General features: G+C 36.3%; 3 protein-coding genes and 1 pseudogene across 3 annotated transcripts; 1 reads left to right on the forward strand and 3 right to left on the reverse strand.

Moving 5' to 3' along the window:
- Positions 1-3,232: 3,232 nt before the first annotated feature.
- On the reverse strand, positions 3,233-7,009 carry LOC147478144 (uncharacterized). The gene is made up of 6 exons (XM_086586178.1): positions 4,677-7,009; positions 4,297-4,593; positions 4,087-4,186; positions 3,641-4,015; positions 3,405-3,552; positions 3,233-3,285 (listed from the first exon to the last, which is right to left on the reverse strand). Exons 1-6 carry the CDS (start codon positions 7,007-7,009, stop codon positions 3,233-3,235), a joined length of 3,306 nt encoding a protein of 1,101 aa, XP_086442304.1.
- Positions 7,010-8,790: 1,781 nt separating this feature from the next.
- LOC147478145 (uncharacterized) lies at positions 8,791-11,349 on the forward strand (annotated as a pseudogene).
- Positions 11,350-12,858: 1,509 nt separating this feature from the next.
- Positions 12,859-13,848, reverse strand: LOC147478146 (protein DOG1-like 4). Its single transcript, XM_086583734.1, has one exon. The coding sequence runs from the start codon at positions 13,591-13,593 to the stop codon at positions 12,916-12,918; it is 678 nt and encodes a 225-aa protein (XP_086439860.1). The 5' UTR covers positions 13,594-13,848; the 3' UTR covers positions 12,859-12,915.
- A 1,815-nt stretch (positions 13,849-15,663) lies between these two features.
- Positions 15,664-16,950, reverse strand: LOC147478147 (transcription factor-like protein). The gene has a single exon (XM_086583765.1). It carries the CDS (start codon positions 16,594-16,596, stop codon positions 15,874-15,876), a length of 723 nt encoding a protein of 240 aa, XP_086439891.1. The 5' UTR covers positions 16,597-16,950; the 3' UTR covers positions 15,664-15,873.
- Positions 16,951-23,031: the final 6,081 nt, after the last annotated feature.

A 23,031-nucleotide genomic window follows, 5' to 3' on the forward strand; every position in this document is an offset into this window, starting at 1 on the left:
CAAACCCTAGTTGAACACTCGAGCTAGGGAATGCAGTAGTTTCCCCCAACAAAACAAAATACTAGAAACTTGCCCCCAACAAGCCGCCATTATGCTTGGGTAATTATGTGATAATCTTGCCCAACGACTGTAAGAAACTATAGATCACATGCACCGTTCTCCATAAATAAACATGAGCACACAAACTAATGATGGATTACTTGAAGGTAAAGCAGCTGATGGAGAAGGAGGTAGAAGTAGTGAAGAAGGCGGCAACCGGTGAAGGAGAGAAGGCAAAGAAGTGCGGTAGATGAAAAACATTTGGGGTGAAGAAGAAGGCAACAACCGGTGTGGCCCCGGTGAAAAATATTTGGGGTGAAGAAGAAGGTAGCAACCGGTTTGCATCATTTGAAAAATATTTGGTTTTTTTTTCTTCTTTTCTTTTTGTTATTTGAGATTCAATTTTCACAAAAATAAATGAGGGAACCAAATTTGGAATGCTAACATCTATTTTACGCCTTTTTTTTTAATGAAAATAATTATTTAATGTTTTAAATAGTCTTTTTGCCGCCATTGACGCCAAACACTTACTTAAAGCCACGCACAAAACTTGTTCGCTACAAAAGGTGTGACTTAAAGCCACGACGACATTGAAACGGTTGCAAAAAATGCACCTTTTGCTACGAAAGGATAAACACGAGGCAAAAAAGGTACTTCTTGCCACATATTTGGTTTGTCGTGGCAACAAGTAAGATATAGCCACCAAATCCCTGGCCGCGGCAAAATGTTTGAGGCTAAAAGTCACTTTTTTGGTAGTGTAATATACAAGGTATCATTCAAGTATAACTGAAAACCACCATCTTTGCGATGCATGCAAGGTTTTGGGCATACTGACCTAAGCGCAAAAAAAACCAAGTCCAAAGAATGACTAGGAATAGAGTTTGGCTTAAAAAATAAAACAAAGCTGAAACTACAATCACGCGATTCGGGGAGGAGAGGTCGGTGAGAGGAAAAACCAAATCTAGAAACAGAATGCTTCTAATCCTTTTTGTCCAATCCAATTTTATTTTTAAGGTGCCATTGATAGAACTTTTCTTCTCGCTAAGCATATAAAACGTATATAACCTATGAGTTATGTTGCAGCTAGCTACTGGTTGATTGTGTCTAATGTTTCTTTTAGCTTGGTTCATGAAGTTCTAACCGCAGGTTAAATTGTTAGTGTCTAAGAGTCTATCTCTAGAGATGATCATAATTAACCTTGACCTGTATCAAATTTCATCCACTTATGAAACCCACTGCTAGTCGACCATTTCATTTTGGCCTCATATTTTCATGCACTAGTAGTAACCCCTATTCAAGTATTCAACTAAAAAAATTCCAACTGCAAACAAACACAGAAAATATCAGACTGCTAATGTTATTGGTCTCCATGCAAAAACAAGAAAAAAAGGTGGCAAATATCGTTGGGTATCTATTTCGTTTCAGTCCTCCACTTACACAAGTTTCAATACTCCCTATTTTAACTTTTTGAAAATCAATCGACCATTGAAGCTAGCTGCGTAAAAAAAGAGTTGAGTCATGTTGGCAACACTGAGGAAGAGACAACGACTTTTAGAACAAACACTTGAAAGTTCTAAACAAATCAAACACAATAGCCATAAGGGACAGCAATCTCAATCTACCAAAACATCCAATGATGCTTCTGGCCTTCTGGGTATACTTCCTAGTATAGTGTGAATACAAACTCCCACAGAATTCTAATCATCTAGACATAGATTTAGTTATTAGAAATTTAGACGAATATCATTTTGTCACATTCTCGCACACAATTTCAGTCGGCGCGCGACTTGAACTTCGGTAAGCATGATTAAACAATGGCAAACTCGACAAGGAATACAAACAAAGAAGCAGCAAAGAATGAAGACGAACCAAAACCAAATGACAAATCTAAAGTAGAAGCATAGAGATAAAGCGAGACTTTTACTATTGCAGTATGAAGATAACAGGTTTAAACACTTAGTCATGCCAACCGATAACTTCGGAAGTGGAGACTACAACGACTAAGGATGACATGCAACCAAGAACAGATGATGCAAGGGAATCCACCTAGAATCTTACAAGATAAATTCTCGTGAAGCTCTCTTGTATGATCAACCCTCTTTGGAATCTCAAAAAAAAAAAAAAGGAAACCACAAATCAACAAAATCCACTCAAACTAAACTTAGCCTTCGCCACAAGTCCAACCTCCCGTGCACAACCTCTTTGCTTGGAATCCACCAAGATTACATGGATATTAGCCTCTTTAGGACTTTCAAGAAACTAAGATGGGGAAAACAATAGCTTGCATGCATGTACAAACAAAAGCAAAATAAAATTAAGAGAAATACGCACCATAAATTCAGGTGTAAGTCTACTTTTTACAAAAGTATCCCAATCTTCTTGACTGATTACTTTTCTATACAACTTTGGTATTTTCTTGAGTCGTTTCGGTTTATTCTTAAAAGGTAAGATATACCGTCTAGTAAGACGAGACTTGAATGCTTTCCACAACCTGCCCATCGCACTTGTACGAATAGATCTTTCGTTTGTGTCCAACTTAAATTTTTCCTATTTGTAAGTAGCATATTAGTTAATCATGTAAAACAAAATGAAATTAGCTTATAAAGCATTAGATTAATGTACCTTCAAAGATATCCACAAAATTTTCTTCAATGTTGGTGATACATCTTTCCAATTAGTTATTGTAATCCTTACTCTTGCCCCTCACCAAGTAGCCTCCATAACTACCGATGTCGGTTCCACCTTGACCAATTGGTTGCCCAGATTCATTATAAATAACTCCTTGATATTCACCCTTTTTCAATTTTTTTTAATTTTACACATTTTGCGCTCTTGACTTTTCTTTTTTTTGCTTGAACCTTTTGCTCTTGCCTCGTCAACTTCCATATCTTTTTGAGCCGACCGCTTCTCTCGAAGTCTGAATGGTCTTCAAAGCCATCTTCCGAAGTCTGAATGCCATTGTGAACCATCTTTGGAGTTCGAATGTTCTTCTGAGCCATCTTCCGAGTCTGAATTCTCTTCAAAATCTGAATACTCTTGTGATTCCAAATGTTCTTCTGGATCCATGAGTATACCTGTAAAGACCATTTTTGTTTTTGCAAGTTTTGTCAATATATATATATATATACTTCCATATATAAAGCTTCCACCAAGTAGAAGGTCTTTAATTGTTTAGAAATGCAAACAGCACTAGTCATCTCAGTTTAGCTATAAGTTTAACACAAAAACTTGAAGCATTCTTAAAACCTGATAAAAAAAACAACAAAAAAAAAAAGAAAAAGAAAAGAAAAGTCCCATAATGACTAGTAAGAAGTCTTATTTAACTTAAAGAAAAACTCATTTGGGCTCGACCCAAATCCCTTCACAATTTTCACGAGCATAAGGCAATGACAATTCATTAGCTAAATCAAAGGAGTCAATAGTTGGCAGCGCCTTGTCTGTAATGGAATCATCATCGAACCCAGCATCATCATTCTTATTGCAATAGTCTCTTTCAGGAGTTGCAAGGACAACCTGACCATCCCAAATTTAGTTGGTGGGTCCACATAAAAACTTGCTTGGCTTGGGACGCTAAAATAAAAGGGTTGGACTTGTGGCCAACTTTACCAAGTTGCACAGATGTGAAACCCAATTCATCAACCTTAATGCCTCTCTTGCTGTCAACCCAATCACACTTGAAAGTAGGAATCTCGAAGGTCAAGTAATCCAACACCCATACTTCAATAAGCACACCATAAAAGCACATATTCGAAACTACAGGATTCTTGTCCTTGGCACTAGAAATCTGCATTGTTGAGGCCACTACACTGACTCCACTGTTTTGGTTGACTAGTTTAGCTTCTCGGTCCTTTGTGTGATAGCGAAAACCCTTAACTTCATATCCGGAATATGTTAGCACATCTAGACTAGGTCCCATGGCCAAAAACTGCAACGTGTCGGAGACTTTGTTATTTGGTATGTCTTGCTCTTCCTCAACCTGGTTCTCAAACAATGTTAAGAACAGTGTTTTAATTTTTTAAGTAACAATGGAGTGTTAACAAAACATACCTTTTGGCGAAGCCAATTAATAAAGGTGTGATTATGCTCAGCTTTTATCCATTTTACACCCTTGCGATGATTTTGAAGCCTTAGGTAGTCCATATGCTCCCTTTTATGTTAAGAATTAAAAGAATACAAGTATTAACTACCAGCTCCCTTATGGAAACGTTGGAGATAAATATCTAGTTAAATTGAACTATTGTGCGTTTATCTACTTACTTGATATAAGGCTGAACTTCTTTCATGTTTTCCAACACATAAAGATGTGCTTGTTGCCAGGACTTCTCATCAACTTCAACAACATGCGAACCCCCAATCGGTCTTCTACTGCAAATTGTATCTCCATCTTCCAAATCATTGTCTGTCATGTTTCTTGTGGAAGGAACTCTAATTGCATCTACTTCACTCAAGAATTCAGCACAAAACTCAACAACTTCTTCTGCAATATAATTCTCCGCCATACATCCTTCTGGACGGTTTCGATTCCTAACATATCCCTTTAACACCATCATGTACCTAGAAAGTTTTTTAAAGCTTTAAACCTTTGATATGTGCATTGTGAGACATTTAATAAATAAATTAAAAAATCATTCACCTACCTCTCAAAAGGATACATCCATCGGAAAAAAACTAGACCACATAGCTCGACCTCCCTTACAAGATGAATTGTCAAATGCACCATGATGTCGAAAAATGATGGTGGGAAAAACTTTTCTAACAAACACAAAGTTTCCACCAAATCTTTCTGAATATTATCCAATTTCGATACATCCACTATTTTTGTGCAAAGAGCATTAAAGAAGAAGCATAACCGAATAATGGTATACCTCACATGCTTTGGCAACACCGATCGTATCGCCATAGGAAGAAGTTGTTGCATTAGTCGGTGGCAATCATGAGATTTAAGACCATATAATTTCAAATCTTTCATTGAAACACAAGATTTGAAATTAGAACAATATCCATCTGGGACCTTCAGTTCAAACAGTGTGTTACAAACTTCCTCTTTCTCTTCTCTAGATAATGTATAACATGTTGGCGGTAGGTAGAATCTTGTCCCTCTCTTCTCTGGTGCTAGTTCTTCCCTTAAGTGTATCTCTACAAGGTCAAGTCGGCTTTGAAGTGAATCCTTTGTTTTCAATGGAATGTTAAGCAAAGTCCCAATGATGCTATCACACACATTTTTCTCAATATGCATGACATCCAAGTTATGTCTCAAAAGCAAATGTCTCCAGTAAGGCAACTCAAAAAATATAGATCTCTTTTTCCAGCGACCTTCCTCATGATTTTTGTGTACACCGTCATTTTTCCTCCATTTTGGTGTTTCTGTATCCTTAGAACTTATTTGCTCCTTTCCCCTTTTTCTTTTCTTTGAATCTTTGGACCTAATTCGCGCCTTCTCCTTCTTTGATTTTTTTGACTTTCTAGCACTTTCTGGTGGCTTTCCCCATGAGTTTTTGAAATGCTCAACTTTTGAGAAGATTTGCACCCCGTTCAATGATTCTGGACTTGATCGCATCTCTTGCTTACCATTAAATTGTCTTTTCTCCTTCCGGTACCGATGGTTTTCTGGAAGCCATCTCATGTGCGCTTGGTATACATTCTTCTTGCCGTATTTCAATCTAATAGAATCTGTATTTTCGCCGCATACTGAACAAGCAAGATACCCCTTGACAGTACAACCAGCTAAGTTTCCAAAGGCGGGAAAATCATTGATTGTCCATAATAGCACTGCCCTAAGTATAAAGGATTCTTGCTTATAGGCATCATATGCCTCAACACCGGGCTGCCATAACAACTGAAGATCTTCAATCAAAGGTGCAAGATAAACATCAATGTTGTTACCAGGTTGGTGCGGACCTGATATCAACAATGTTAACATTAAGAACTTTCTCTTCATGCACAGCCATGGTGGTAGGTTGTAAGTCGCCAATATAATAGGCCAACAATTATGCCTACTGCTAAGAGAACTGTGTGGATTGAAGCCATCGGTTGAAAGTGTAAACCGAAGACTTCTCGAATCAGCTGCAAACTCTAGCCAAGATTGATCGACGTGTCTCCATGCTTGGGAATCAGCTGGGTGACTCATTTGACCATCAACTACCTCTCTTTCATTCGCAAGCCATACCAAATTCTTCGCCGTTTCAACAGATTGAAACATTTTTTTAAGTCTAGGGATTATTGGAAAATACCATAGTACTTTTGCTGGAACACTATAATTTTGGTCAGGATTATTCTTTTTCACCTTATACCTTGACGCTCCACATGTAGGACAAGTAGTTCTATCCTTGTTTATTAAACCTCTATAGATAATACAATCATTGGGACATGCGTGAATCTTCTCATGTTTTATTCCAAAAACAGACAAAGTTTCCTTCGCCTCTCTCATGGTCAAAGGCAGCTCATTGCAATCTGGGAGCATATCTTTAAACAGAGCCAACACCATAGAGAAGCTTTTACCAGACCACCCACTCATTGCCTTCACATTGAAAAGCTTAACCAGAGATGATAACTTGGTGTATTTTTTACACCCGTCGTACAAAGGTAAATCAGCTTCTTCAATCAGTTCACAAAATTTTTTAGGGTTCCCCATGAAAGTCTCCTGAGTGGCCTTAAACATTTTTGCGATGTTTGCGGCCTCATCTAGTCCACCCTCATCAAAACCTTCCTCTGACTCCCTACTCGATGCTGACTCCTTTGGAGCATCTTCCCCATGCCACACCCATGTGCAATACGTCTGTTCAATCCTTTTCATTCTCAGATGATGTCCCACCTCCATTATATCAAATTCGTACATATTCCCACATTCAATGCATGGATAGGGTATACAATTCTTACGTTTTGCATTATCAAAAGCAAATGTAAGAAACTGTTTAACGCCTTCTACATATTCAGTAGAAAATATATCTCTCGACATCCATGACTTGTCCATCTCAGACTACCAAAACAAAATACGATAAGTCCTTATCGTCGACAAACGAGCAAATACGAAAATAGAGTTAACTGAAAAAGATAGTCTAGTTTAAAATGAAAAAACAAAAAATCATGTTAGATAACCATTTGTGAAACCCTGTATAGCCCCTAAAGTAAACCTTCTTTTCATAAACAGAAAAAAACACTAACGACCACCTCAAATCAGGAATAAAACACAAATTGTAAAAAAAAAATCAAATCAAATGAAAAACCATACCTGGGTATTGTTGTTTGATACACGTAGAAATCCTAATCACAATCAATTGAAATTCCCCTGTTCCAAAAAAAATATTGGTATAGAACTCAAAACCCAAAACTTTTTACTGCAACAAGTTCAAAATCGAAGAGAGATAAAGAACTAACCTTGTCCGTCTTCAATTACCGCACTGAATTTTGGAGAGGTAATAAATTTTAGATCGATAATGAGTGAAGAGAGAGTCGTGAGGTATTGATTTAGGTTGAGAGAGTCGTGAGGTATTGATTTAGGTTGAGAGAGTCCTGAGGAATTGATTTAGGTTGAGAGAGTGAAGATAGAGTCGCGAAGTACGTGTTTTCTATTTTATTGGTTCTATACCTATGAGAGTTTGAATTGAAGAAAGCTCGCGAAAGTGTTTTTTTTTTCGTGCATGTGTCTGTATACTCAGAGAATTTGAAGAGTTTGAACGAAGCGGGAGTTGAGTGAACGTGGGTGTGTCGTGTTTTTTGTTTTTAGTGGAGTTGTGGGCGTGGACCCAAAACTACTTAGGTCATATAATGGTCAAACGGTCACTTACAAGTTGGATAATACGTAACTATTTTAGTGAAATAGTCACAAATAGTTCTCCACACATATACACCTTCTTTAGAAAAAAACCATTTGTGACCGTTTCGAAAACGCACGTCACTAAAAACTTTTTAAAACAGTCACAAAAACCCTTTTCTGCCTTTTGTGACCGTTTCGAACAGAACAGTCACAAATACCATTTTAAAACAGTCACAAAAAGCCTTTTTTCTACTAGTGAAAACAATTTGCTTATAGGGTAGAACTAGAAGTTTGGGTGTGAGACTCTTTGCACCTGGACAAGTCTCTGATTTTCTCAGTTCTTTCACTTCCTTGGATATCCAGCGAAACTATCCGGCATCCAGATCTGAGTAGAACCTCCAGGGAAATAAACAGATTCCCTATAGCCCAAATCACCCAACTTCATTGCTCCCCCTCAAAGATTCAAAGAATTTCACCTATTCTCTCCTAACTTAACAACACTCTCAGACTACAAATTAAACTGAACTTCCTTACTGGGATCTCTTCCTCATGTGACAGAAAGCAAGATAATCCCCTCAAAGAAATCCAACACAACAATCTCAAGAAAAAACTTATCTTCTTGATATTCGATAACACTCCAATTATTATCACCTGATTGGAACAATACCAATTTCCCACTATAATGTATTGCCATGACTACAAAATCACTGCTGGTTGCTACTCGAGAAAAAACATGCTTCCTAGCATCAAAATGATCCATGAACTGTTTTGCTTTTTCGACCCCTCATCCGCGTTCAGGTCGCTTTCTCAAGATGATATTCTTTACCTATAACATAAATTTTGAAGTCCAGTGTGTTGAGCATCTTTGGAAAGGAGTTGGGTAGAACTTTAATTGGGCATCCAGAAAGTGGCTCGAGGAACTGAAATACATTGGGCCTTGTTTCTTTCACTTTAATTATCCATCTTTTGGGAGAAGAAGAAGACTGGGCTTCTGGTTGATGAAGAGGTTGTACAACATAGATGGTATGCTCAACAAGAGTGAGTATGCATGAACCAAGACGATTTTCTTGTTGATAATCACAGTAGAAGTCAGGAGGTGTTACCATATTCATGATGTCTTCTTCTTCAATTTCAAACGTCAATATGCTATTTGCATAAACCCCCCAATGTTTAAGTAAACAGTCAACGAAGAAAAAAAAGAAGAAGGTCAGGAAGAAGATTAAGTGTGAGAATAGAACCTGAGATGGTTGATTTGTGTTGCTAACCTCGCAAGTGCCACCGCCCATAAAAATGAGAGGAGATTTGTGTTGATTTCAGACTAAAGGGTCGAGGAGGAGATGAGATTTATACGAAAGGAATAAAATATGGCCAATATGTAAAATACGAGAGAGAGAGTGCAAGGATTAAATAATGGCAACCTTTGGAGGGTTTTCACAAAGCTGGGTTTAACGTGTTAATGTGGGGGGCAATGCAACGTCTATTTCATAAGAGTAAAATGGTCAATAGCTAAAATATCAACGTCTGTTACACACAAAATTGATGGAGCGGGAGGCAAACTCAAACTATTTTAAAAATGGGGGGTTTAGTCATAACACTACCAAACTTTGGGGGATTAAGTCAAAATTCTCCAAAATAAACTTAGGTAACATGGAATGATGGAAATGAAGTTAGTTATTCTGGATTATAAATTTGGGCCCATTTAAGAGCTACGTTGGAGGCTGTTTATGGGATTGGTCCTCCAAATTTGAGGATAAACAGCCCCGTTGGTAATCATAAAAATCTTTTGAGATCCAGATTCAATTCAAGTCGGTTCTGGTCTAACCCAAACGTGTCGTAGACAAAAACGAACGAAAGTAAACCAGAATGGTGACACACAAAGATGAAATGCAACTGTATTGAATTAACCTTAATGAATAACAAATGGAAAATCATAAAGTGGATGCAATTGCACTGAACTAACCTTAAATAATAATTAATGGAAAATTGGAAACTTGATGCAATTATTGCATTGAACTAACCTCAAAGAATAATTAATGAGAAATCATCTTGGATGGAATGTACTACATTGAAAAAGACAAATAATAATTAATGGAAAATCAGAAACTTGATGCATATGCATTGAACTAATAACCCTAAAACATGTTTGTATTACATGTAGGGGGAATGTCTCGACAAATATAGTTTTGTATTATAAGTAGTGTTTATCATAATTATTTTATTATGATTGAGAATGTTTTGCTCTTCAAGTAGCTTCCCAATTAAAGATTCTTGAACGTCGTGGTGGCAAAACTTTACGTACCAATGCTGAAGCCCATTCCAAGACGCCAGGTACCCAGTCTAATTATGTTAATTTGTTGACTACTCCTTTCGATTTCGATAAAACTCCGCAAGTTGTTGAGGGAAATAATGTTGTTGTTGGTGGTGGTGGTGATGGTGATGGGCATGTTGATTCCATTGTTGGGTCGTATAGTCTAGATAAGTTTTGTAGAAGGTATACTAGTGAAGATAATGATAGTTTTAGTAAGATATTAGAAAAGGTTAATAGGAAGAAGAGAGAGAGGTATGGGTTTTTAATAGAAGGGGAGAAAGTGGAAGTGAAATTGTTGGAAGATATTAAGAAAGAACGTGTTACGGATGGGTACGGGACTTCGGATCAGCCGTTGAGTACATTGGAGGGTGGAAATATCTGGTGAAGAATTTGTTTATGTATAATCCGGTGGATAATGGTGAAGTGGCGTTGACGGAAGAAGAGAAGGCGGAGAGGATTAAGGGTTTGACTAAGGAGATTCAGAGGACGAATACTAGGTTTCATGGAAAGTCGGTGGATTCTAGACCGAAGGAAGAGGATACTATTGCAGTTGATGTATACTCCTCGTCGGGGAGGAACTCCGGTGTTTTTTTCATTAGATGGAAAGAGAAGCGGAGAAAACTAGGAAGTATGATTTGGAAGATATGAGGAAAACTCGAATCTGTTTTATGTTGAGTCCGGGAAGAAGGCGGATAATGGGTATAACTATGTAAAGACGCCGTCTCTCGCACTTGGTGTTGATGAGTCACCGATTTATTACATGGGGAGAGATTGAAGGGACACCTTTGAGATCGAACAGGGAGGATACACCGGTTGGTATTGGAGGTAGTAGAGGGCCTCAATTCAGTATTGCATATCCGTCTCCTAGAGATGTCAAGGCTCACTCCTTGTCTAGGGGAAGCCGCTTTCGTAAAACGAGGGAGAGGTCTAAGATGTTTGAAACCTCCATTGCCTTCACCCATTTCGTGGAGATAGTGCTAGTCCAAGTGTCAGAACTCTTTTCTCCGGCCGCCGAAGTTTGTTAGAAGCATGGCTAAGTCTTCAAGCACAATTGATGAAACTCTTTCGTGCCATTACTACCGTGGTGCAAGCCCAATGGTAGGGACTCCAAAAGCGGTAGGAGCTTGACAAGATTTGGAAGAGATAGTTGCTTCAGTTCTAAGTCACCGCTTTGAAGGAAGGTTCCAATCCACCCGGTAATGTAAATTTATGTACTTCGATGATGAAATATGTGTTCTTTATAAGCTAATTATGCCATGAATATATAGAAATATCAATATATGTATGAATCTTTTGCTGAATTTCTTATAATTTTATCGAGGTTTGTGATTTAAGATTCAAAAATGTTTGAAAATGAAGCAAATTTGTCTAGTGCATTTTGAGATTCTATTATTCATTCTGGATGCGGAAGGTATAGAACATTCTGGATGCGGAAGGTATCTCCTTTTAAGTCTTATTGAGTTGGTACCTGTAGAACGTAGAATCATCTTATAGAGTAGCTCTAGAACATAGAATCACATCTTCTATATGCAGGTTGGCGTCCTTGGAGGAAACCGCAAATATTTGGAGAAGGTTTTAGAAGATTACTGTGATTTTCCAAAGCATTTTAACATGCATCCTAAGTATCAAAAGCTATTGAAGATGCTCACATATTTCAATCATATGGGTATACAAACAATTAGGCTTGTTATTTATCTTGAAAAAGACAATGTTAATAAGAATCAACGAAACAATGTCTGAAGCTATATATCGTCCCTTAGAATAGGAAAGATGTTACAGGTAGTTGATAAGGAGTTATAGATCCACTCCTTTTATCATACTACTTTAGTGAACAAATCTGTAGTAGGTATTATATTGTCGCTCGGTCCTCTTGAAAAAGGGTGCCCTGCCATTCCTACTTATTTTTAACTCCTTTGGGTAGAGTTAGTTGTTTTATAGTTTAGGTATAGTGTCATACACTCGATGTACTAGGGAATGGGGATGTAGATCCCAGGCTGCTTTAGTCTGGAGCTGCTCCCATGCTGCTTTAACACTCCAATGCATCTTAATTGAGTGTAAGGCTGTAACTTTAGGCTATATCTCCAACTATTGTTTGGAATAGTCCTGAACGAACTGACACCAAATTCTTCTCTTCTTTCTATGTTCATTTTATAGTATTTTCTAGGTTATGGAAGGTGTAATTTCTTGTTGCTCTCTGTGGAGAGACTCGTTAAAGTTTTATCTCATAGTTGGTGTGTCGCAGATGTCAGTACTCGGACACCGACACTTTTTGGAAGTTTATTTCTAATTTGCTGTGTGTCGAGGTGTGACAATGCAAGTAGGTACAATCGGTATAATGGAATCGGGAACAGTGGAAACCCAATTTTGACAAGTGATACTTCGTCTAATCGTCTTCATCCATCCTATTATTGATTAGTTGTAGTCAAAAGTTTTCAACATGGATGCCATTAGTATTCTAATTGAATAGATTCTTGATGTGATTCTGTCTGGAAGAAAATTACAGACTGCGAGGCATTTTCAAACTAATGAAAACAGGACTAGAATAAACTCGTCCTTCACTAATGCCACTGGTATTACACAGATGATACGTGTCACCTTATTCAACCCCCGACTTACAAGTGTTACCCTTGCATGTTCATGCGAAGTTCTCACTTCTGACACAACCATAACCATGAAACGAAAAGCACCACAGCCTTTGATAGTAACTTGCTCTCACTTCCGCTACCATCAGATCAACAGACACAAGAAAAACACCACTTATTCATGATACTTAAAAAAGAAGCTACATTTTCTCAGAACCGTCAAACTATCATCATCAGGTGTTTCCACGCCGTTGATCTATGGCCAGACCCCATCCACGAACACCAAATTGCAATTCAGCAGCAGCAATTAAAAACTCAACGGCTTGTTGTGGAGTCAAAACTTCAACAACACTCTTTATAGTTTTCAGTCGCAGATCATCAGCTTTCTCTAAAACTTTCACCAACCGTTCGACCTCAGGTTCTTGATCAAGTAACAATGACACGATATCACATGCACTCTCTTGCCACGAACCTAACTCAGTAGTAATCTCATTTTCTTTCCTTACGGTCTCACATTGTAACTCACTAACTCGAGCGAGTTGAGCTGGTGATAAATCACCAAGATCTCCAGTTCTATTTCCTTGAAGAAGATCCAAAAGTCTAGCTTCAAAACATGCACTTGACTCAGTATATACTAGGTGGAAAATCGTAGTGGGTCTCCACCCAGCAATCCAGTTAAGTGATTGTTCAAGGGAAGTTAGCCAAGAAGCACTGAACATGGAGAAGACGTCGTTTTTAGCTGCATGTGTTTTGACTCTGTAGTAATCATCATAGTGACTCATGACTCTGCTAATGAGTTGAATGGTATAGTGTTGATCTTCATTAGTAATGGGTTTTGGCGATGCAGCTAGTTGTTCAAGAAGAAGCTGAAGGTGTTGAAGCCAAACATGATAAAAGCGACTGAAGTTCATTGGCTTTGTTGTAGGTGTGTTGTTGAAAGATGGGGCTTGGGTGTTGGATTTATTAGTGGTGTCAGGGATTATCTGGACCCTGGAACTTGAGGTTTTGTATTATGATCCTATTTTGGGTTGACAGCTTAGTGTGATTCTGTTGTAGTACTTCAATATGTGTCTATTTACTGTGTGAGGGACTAGTGTAGGAATTAGACTTGTGTGTCTGCTCGAAGTGGTTGAATTTATCAATGAAAAAGACTTGATATTTGTAAAATTATGTAACTTATTAAAAGGAAAAATAAAACTACTTGCGTCATATAAAATTGTTTTAAATGGAAATATAGAGCATCACCTGCATTGGAATGAATTTACACATCTACATACGAGGAGCCAGATTGAAACTTGAGAGGCTCTTAGGCATTGATTGGCGCATATAGTCATATCGTGTGTACATACATCCACGAATCAAATGCAATCTTATAAAATTTTCAAACTCCTATGCATTTGAACTTCGGATCCCAGTTACTACTAGTGATAGTAATTGGAGAGGAATGAGTGATTTTCAACTTAAAAGTGATTTTACATATTCCTGTTGGTAATACCCCTAAGAACATAGAAGGATGCAAGAAAGATGGGGCTTGGGAGTTGGATTTATATGTTTGCATGATATGTCTGGGCATTTTTCCTTATTACTTTTGTACACATTTGGGCGTACTTGTAATTTGTAAAGTTGTAATATCATTAATTCATTGAGAGTTGAGGAAGGGTATTTTGAAGCGAATTGAATAGGCTGCATCTACCCTGTGCTCCTTTGGCTACAGATGTTTTTGATATATATGAATATCTATATATTTTCTACCAGTTCAGTGACATTTTTGTTGTTTTTGTTTCTGAATTTTGTCAAGTTATCGATATATTATGCATTGAGATATTTTAATGACTTATCAGTGATATTTATTCGAATTTGGAGGGTCTGGTATATCATGTGCGGCAAGATGTTTACAATATGTATATTCTGGTCTTGGTTTAGCGCATGCATGAGGTGTGTTTGCCATTCTGGTGGATATTGGAGGCCTCGGGACTCGGGCCTCTAAAGGGTTGCACATATACACATGCGAATGAAGTCTTATTACTTAAACTTCAAAGCAAGGAACAAAATTTTGAAAATTTTTGTGAAATTTTTCGTTTTCCGTGGGCATAGAAACATTTCAAACTTTACACTTTCTATTTGCAAGTTTTTGAAGTGATGACGTCACTTTTCACGAAAATTTTGATATTTTATCGATGATTTTCGTCCATTTTATTAACTAATTTATAGTTTTTCACGAAAATTTCAAAAATTTCAAAATAATAGTAAATACAATAAATACTAGTTTGTAGGCCTGTGCATATGCACGACTCTTTTGAAAACATGTAGATTGTTTTAAGAAAATTGAGACTACCGTTTTAATGGTTAATCCATTTTAATTTTATAACAAATTATTTTTAATGAAATTTTAAAAATCTATTTTTTCAATTAGAAGAGACATTATGTTTTAATAGGAGAAAGATTCCCGCTTTAATTAAAAGTGCTAGAATTTATTTTAATAGAAGAATAATTTCCGTTATAATAGGAGAGGAATTCCCATTGTAAAAAAAGATTTCCGTTTTCAAATATGAGATAAATTTATGTTTTAATAAGAGATTTCGTGGAATTTTAATAGAGTTCGAAAAATATCCTTGGTGGGAGCTGGGAGAGCTTTAATATTAAGATATAGATTTAAAATAGAGACTAGTTTTGTCTATTTTGTATTTTTATTGACTAAATTACTAATCATTAATGATCTAATTTTTCTCAAGACTCATCTAATTTCACCTAAATAGACTTTCTCTTTTCCCTCTATTTTGATTAGTGAGATATATATGAGAGGATTATTAATTTTGAAATAAAGAGAGTTACTTATTTTGGTCATTTTTGGTATATGGACATTTAAATTTAAAATATAATTGCTACCCATATTTATAATTTTTCCTAATGTATTCGTAATTTTTCTCTTACTTTTCGTGAAAATTTCTATATTTTCGTTTTTTTTGTGGTCACCGAAAAAATGATCGAAACTGAAATTTAATTGCTTGATTTAAAGTAGAATCTAACATCTTTAGGTCCACAAATAAACTTACTACATATATATTGGAACCAGACAAGATTTCTGACGGCTTCTATGTAGGACTGATAAGCGGCTCAGCTCAGCTCGTATACATAATTACATACGAAACCCGTACCATCTATATGCTAATATGTCTACATGCAGCAACTAGCTAGATCTTGCGGCAATCTCTTTTCTTACCCCAATTTCTTAGCTGAATTTGAATCATCAACGAAGCAGCCATGAAATCCACGCATTGCAAAGGAGTAAGTACTTCAAGCACTTCTTTCATAGTCTTCAATCTAACACAATCTGCAGTCTTCATAACTTTTTCTAAACCAGCTAACAGTGTGTTCACAGCAATATCAACCAACCGATTTGCTTCCACAGACCTTTCTAAGTGCTCTCTAACATGACCACTGAGCCTAGCCAACTCCACTATTTTTCTATCAGCTACTGAAACTTGTTGCCTTTCCACTTCTCTATCCAACTTTTCTTCTTCTAACCTTGTTTTCAACTTCAACTTTTCAATCTTTTTCAACTGTTCTTCACTTAGATTTGCCAAACTTGAACCTGGAATTAATTGAGCTCGTCTTAATGAGTTAATAAGTTTATAAACTATAGATGGTTTCCAACCAGTTATCCAGATATGCGCATTTTCTAATGGAGTTAACCACGTTGGAGAAAAGAAACCAAGAACATCATTATGAGCACCAGCCCATTTCATTGTGTAGTATTCTTTATGAAGATTTAGAACTTTAGAGACTAATGACTTGTGTTCTTGTTCATTTTCGGAATCTCTTGATACAGAGAGAAGTTGATAAATATTAGCTTCTTGTAAACTAATCCATCTCTCATAATACTCTGAAAACTTCTCTTGCACTTGGCTTTGCATCGTTGTTTTAGAAATTAAGCCAGCACTTGATATGAGATCAAAGAAGAGGGTTCTAAATAAGTGTAGTGTGTAGTGTGTAGCACTTGTAAATAAGTTCTAAATAAGCTAGCACTTGTATTGTGTAGTTCTAAATTAAGAGGGTTATATAGGAGAGAGAACGGTGAAAAGAGACCAGGTGTAGTGTGTAGAGCTCACCCGTTGCATGTGGCCGGGTGTTAAGTTTGGGGAACTGCGTGGCTATTGCATGACTTACAAGCAAGCAAAAAACACACATCCTGCTTTGTACGTGTGCACTGAAAAGGAGTAAGCGTTTTTCAGTCACCTTTGCCCTTTGGGGGAGTTTGAGAGATTAAATTCTAGTCTTCCCATTTTTCTTCTCTCTGTTTTCACCTTCAAAGCGTCCTTTAAGTAGTGACTAGTGAGGGCCTGATGGGCAAGCAGCCAATCTAGTTAGTTACATTTCTCACTTTGTAAATCATCTAGGTTGTACTAGATATTATTGATGTATACGTGGATAGCATGCCTGGCATTATACTTTGATACTCGATGGATCCATGGCACAAAGCCACAAACGTTGATTTTAAATATAGCTATACCCTCGGCAGTATCAGATATTAATATTCTAAATAATATTTGATATCTTTACGAAAAAGATATGAAACTACATAGAGCCGATATAGCAGAGTAGTGTCGGACGACCGACCTACCTTTTAGACCTACTATTGTGACTCACTATTTGAATAACGTTGGTTTTTATTGCAATACACACGGACACATATCTCTATGTAAATCAATAATTAGGATTTTTGACACATCAGTAGATTCAAATAGTAGGTCAAATAAGTGGATCGGTATAGCATTACTGCCATATATCAAAACAAATATGAGTTATATCAATATTTAGATAAGAAACTAGATCTTCTCCACCCGGGTGGAAAAGTTAAGATTTTACTCTTTATATATATATTGACATTCACACCCAAAGTTAATGCAACTAATGGTGTTAAATAGAGATATATAACAAAAAAACCAAAAAAAAATTGCTTCAAATTAGGAAGATATTCAGTGTGTAACGTGGGTTAGGAGTGCAAACGGATAGGTTCGGATTTGGATGTGAATGTCAATATTATCCGAATCCGAATCCGATATCCGAAATTTCGGATAATATCTGATTTTTCAAATACGAATTCGAATTGGATTCGAATATTTGGATATCCACCTGCACCCCTAACGTGGGTACATAAAAATAAAAATAAAAAAATAAAAAAATTAGCAAGGAAAGGAAACTTGAATGCATTACTCTATGATTTTGAGTCCTTGCTATGTTACTTGAAGCAATTAATACCCTGGAATCCAATAGGGGATTCTGCTGCATCGTATTCTTTTGCTGATTCCAAAAACGACGCTATAATGTACAAGAAAAACATATCATCGATCAGCAAGGCCGGCCAACTAGGTAGCCGCCTAGGGCCCCCAACTTCTTGTTCAAAATTTGGACCCTAAGTATAATCTTATACCCACTAGGCCACATGTAAAGGTTGTTCGGTCCAGTCAAATTATGTCCAATCTAGTTCACGTCACTCAAACATTGGGCCACGACCCCCTTGTGTAAAAAAATTTTTTTTTCTAAAAAATATGAACCCATTTTAAGAAATTCGCCTTGGGCCCCTCAAAGTTCAGGATCGCCCCTAATCATCAACTGACAGTTCCAAAAGAACTTCGTAACAATGATAATGCATTCAACAGACAAAAATATATGCATGTATTACAATAACCTTAATCGTAAGTAACAATGATAATGGAATTAACTACCATCTATGTGGTAAGATATATACGAGTACGGCAAGAGCTAGCTATAGAAATAGTTGAAAATGTATATAAGCATGAAAACAAATTGAAAACTATTCCCCAAGTAATATGAGTAATGCATGAGAGTTTCCTTTCCTTGTTACTTTTTTTTTGGGTCTTATCAACCCATGTATGGAATCTTTCTTTTTTTTTTTTTAATCTAACACCCTTTGTTGTATTAACTTTGGAGTAAAATGAGTGGACATGTGTTGATTTATTTTTGTAACGTGTAAAACTTTAATTTTTAGGCGGAGATGATATAGCCTCTTTATTAGCTTAGATAATGCTTATTGACATTTCATATCCATCCTCCATTATATAAAGGGATGTTGCTTTCAAGTAGTTCCTTTTAGTTCTTCAAATCCCACCCATAAAAGAAAATAAAAAACAGGAAATTTTGACTAGATCCAAAAATTAACATTCTAACACCAGTTCACTGCCACATTATGTCAATTATTTGGGAGGGGTATGTTTAATACTTTAATTTGGTGTCCTCAAGAAAATAGCAAAGGTGGTATTTATGTGTTTTCAAGAGACACGGCTTCATATAATTAAGTAGGACTTGTACTCATTTTCTTGATGACTATGAGATTGACTTCATATAATGGTTAAAATTATCACATAGGACCCATTTCATTTTATTTGCCTTTTCGGGTTTCTCTTCCACCATTTCTATCGGTTTCTACTCATTTTCTTCGCAGAAGTCCAATGAACAAAAGATTCGGCTATCTCCTCTTTTTATCCCATATTTATTATTAAATCAAACAAAACTAATTGGAGCGAATTTTCTCAGTGTTGTGATTTGTGAACAAAACTTTATATTCGTTAAGTTCTCAGTAGAACTTGTCACTTTAAAGTTGGATGAATTTGTCTAGCTAATTTAAACCACCATTAAAAGATAATCTCAATTCATCTTGTAAACACTAGGAATTATGTCAAAAACTTGTTTTTTTTTTCCCAATGAGAATGCTAATTTCTTAATTAAATTTCCAATTTATGTACTGTAGGTGTGGTCATGTTGGTTGCCGTTTGAATCGAGAAAAAATTGTCGTTTTGTCGTGCCATGAACTTTCACCTCTTTATCACTTCAGGCCAGTGGCGGAGCCACGTTGTAGTGACATGGAGCACGTGCCCCAGGTAAAATTGTCCAGAAAAAAAAAATACTATGAATCAGTGCATCACTTAATCACTGTACGTAGTCAATCCCAATAGTCCAGCACCTTGACTTTTTATAATATAATAAATCATTAATCAAGTAGTGTGGCTGTGGGCGAGAACAAAACACCCAGACCCAACTGATTGAACCGAACATCTAACTTCTTTAAAGAAAACGAGGGCTTCAACAGTAAATTCATCACGCCATTATTTTTTTTTCCAACTTATCAAAATAAAAAGCTCATGGTTTTATTTGTTTTATTTTGTTTTCAGGGATAAAATGGTAGTTTCTCCATAAATTAATGAAAAATAAAATAAAATAGGAGGGTTTTACAAAGATGCTAGTAAAATAAAAAGGGTTTCTCATTTTTCACCTCTTCTTACAGATAAAAAAAATGGGGTTTTCACTTTTTGATTTCAAAAATTCAAACTAGGTGTTGCTAGCCTGCTAGTGCTACATTCCTACGACTTCTTCTCTTCATTATTCAAAGCTTCTTCTCTTCAATTTTCATTCTCCATTTTTTATTTTCTACAGTGGTATCTCTCTCTCTCTGTGTGGACGTTTTTTTTTTTTTTTTTTTTTTTAAGTAATGAAAAATCATAAAATCGATAGTTTGTTTCAATTAAAAAAGAAATCGTGAAGACGTGTCTAATCCGGTGGCTCATATTCAAAATATTCATAACAATGAGGAAATGGAGATGGAGCCTAGATCGAAAAAGATAAGTCTAACTTGTATTGAGGTTGATGTGTCGAATAATCTTGAATCCGATCTTGGTTTACGACCTAAAGTTTCTGATTATCATCCAAAGGATCAAGAAGGGCGTACTTGCTAAGAGGGCCTAGTCATCCATTTCAAGCTCACTATCCACCAACACAAGATGGAAATAAGGTTCGGCATTTCAAGAAAGACTTTTTCACTATGTATGGAAATTGGTTGGAGTATAGCATTCACACAGATGCTGTTTTTTGCTTACACTATTACTTATGGAGGCGAGAGTTTGGAGATAATAGAGATGCTTTCATCAAATGGTGGGTTTAGGAGTTGGAAAAATTGCAGAAGGATTGAAGATCATGTTGAGAATCATAATAGTGCTCATAACGAAGTGTGTATAAAGAGTGAGAATCTAATAAAGCAAGACCAACACATCAAGAACTTAATTGTTAAGCATTTGGATGAAGAACGGATTAACTATTGACTTCATTTAATTGCATCTCTTGATGTTATCCGATTTCTTTTGCGCCAAGGATTAGTTTTTTGTGGTCACGATGAATCTGAAAGCTCCAAAAACAAAGGAAACTTTCTTGAGCTTTTAATATTCTTAACTCTTTACAATAAAGTTGTTGACAGTGTCGCTCTTAACAATGCTCCGAAAAATCACAAATTGACATCACCTGATATTCAGAAGGCTTTAGTAAATGCAGCTACTGTTGAAACTGTTAATGCTATTATGAAAGACCTTGGAGAAGAATTATTTGTTGTTTTGATTGACGAAGCTCATGATACGTTAATTAAGGAGCAAATGGCTATTTGTTTGTGATATGTTGACAAGAAAGGTTGTGTGATAGAGTGGTTTGTAGGCATGATGCATGTCCTTGATACTACATCAGCTTAACTTAAGACATCACTTGAAAAATTCTTCGGCATACATAGATTGAGTTTCTCGAGATTGCGTGGTCAAGGGTATGATGGGCTAAAAACGCTCATTTTGAATGAGAACAAGTCTGCAATCTATGTACATTGTTTTGCATATCAACTTCAGTTGGCGCTTGTCCATGTCGCAAAAGATATCAAAAAGATTGCTTCATTTTTCACCTCTATTAGCAATGTGGTGAATGCTATTGGCCGGGGTCTCGTGCAAGCATAGGGACAACCTTCAAAAGAAAGAAGTTGCTAGAGTGTTTGAGCAACTTAAAAATAGTGAACTATCAAGCGGTAAAAAACTAAATCAAAAGCTTGGTGTTAAAAGACCTAGCGACACATGTTGGGGCTCACATTATGGTATGGTACATTAGTTAATTTCATTGTTATATTTCCCTCCGTGGTTGAAGTTCTTGATGAGGTGATGGAAGAGAGCTCAAGTTCAGATCAAAAGAGAGAAGCACAAGTTTTATTAGATTTGATGCATTCGTCTGAGTTCATTTTCATCTTGCATTTGATGAAGAATCTATTGGGAATCACTAATGATCTTTCAAAAGCATTTTAACGAAAAGATCAAAATATAGTGAATGCTTTAGCTTTAGTAAAAGTATGCAAGGAGCGTTTGCAGAAAATGAGGAAATGTGGTTGGGATTCGGTACTAGGCGAGGTTTCTGCATTTTGTACAAAACATGGTATAGACATGCCTTAAATGAATGCTAAGTTTGTTCATCGAGAAAGATCCCGAAGAAAAGCAAAAGAGGCAACTAATTTACATTATTATCAGGTTAGATTTTTTATGGTTGTATCGATAAGCAACGTGTTGAGCTTGATAATTGTTTTGATAAGGTGAATACAGAGTTGCTTCTTTGTATGGCTTGATTAAACTCCAATGATTTGTTTAATTTGGTGTGTTTGATACTAACAAGTTGATTCGTCTTGCTGAATTTTATCCTGATAATTTCTCCGAGCAAGAGTGTTTAGTCCTTCAAAATCAACTAGAGATTTATGAGATTGATATGAAATCCAATGATGCCTTTAGAACATTTAAAGGAATTAGTAGTTTGGTTAGAAAAATAGTTGAGTTGGGAAAATATATTATTTTTAACTTGGTTTATAGGCTTATAAAGCTCTCACTGATACTACCAGTTTCTACTGCTATAGTTGAGAGATCATTTTCAGTTATGGGCATAGTGAAGAATCGTTTAAAGAATCGAATGGTAGACGAGTGGTTGAATGATTACCTGGTGACATACATAGAAAAAGATATTTTTGATAACATCAGCAATGAGGCAATCTTGAAGTGTTTACAGGATGTGGATCATAAAGGTAATTTATAACTTTTATTTTTAGAATTGTTAGAGTTCAAAAGAGTGAAATGTATTTTGACAACTTTAGCTTTTTTTTAGTATACTACAATGGTAGTCTTTTTGCGAAATAAAATTGTGTGTTGTACACTAGTACTTGTTTAAAATTAAAAAATTATTAGCATATGAATCAATGAGTGCCCTAGGTGAGATAAATTCCTGGCTCAGCCATTGCTTTAGGCCATGAACTTTTTTTTTTTTCGAATGATTTAGGCCACAAACTTTATTAAAAGTTTCACTTTGGGCCACTGTTACGCCTATGTGGCTAATCGGATAGGCACTATGCCAACTTCCATTAGTACACAATTACACATAACCACTAAGTTAGCTCCCATTAGTACACTTAGCCACTTAGGTACCCGTTTGTGCACATAGGCATATCCTTTAACAGAACTGCACCTTTGGCCCAAAGTTTGGTCTAAATCATT

Source organism: Coptis chinensis, chromosome 9, assembly GCF_015680905.1.
Source record: "Coptis chinensis isolate HL-2020 chromosome 9, ASM1568090v1, whole genome shotgun sequence".
Taxonomy (NCBI): Eukaryota; Viridiplantae; Streptophyta; class Magnoliopsida; order Ranunculales; family Ranunculaceae; genus Coptis; species Coptis chinensis.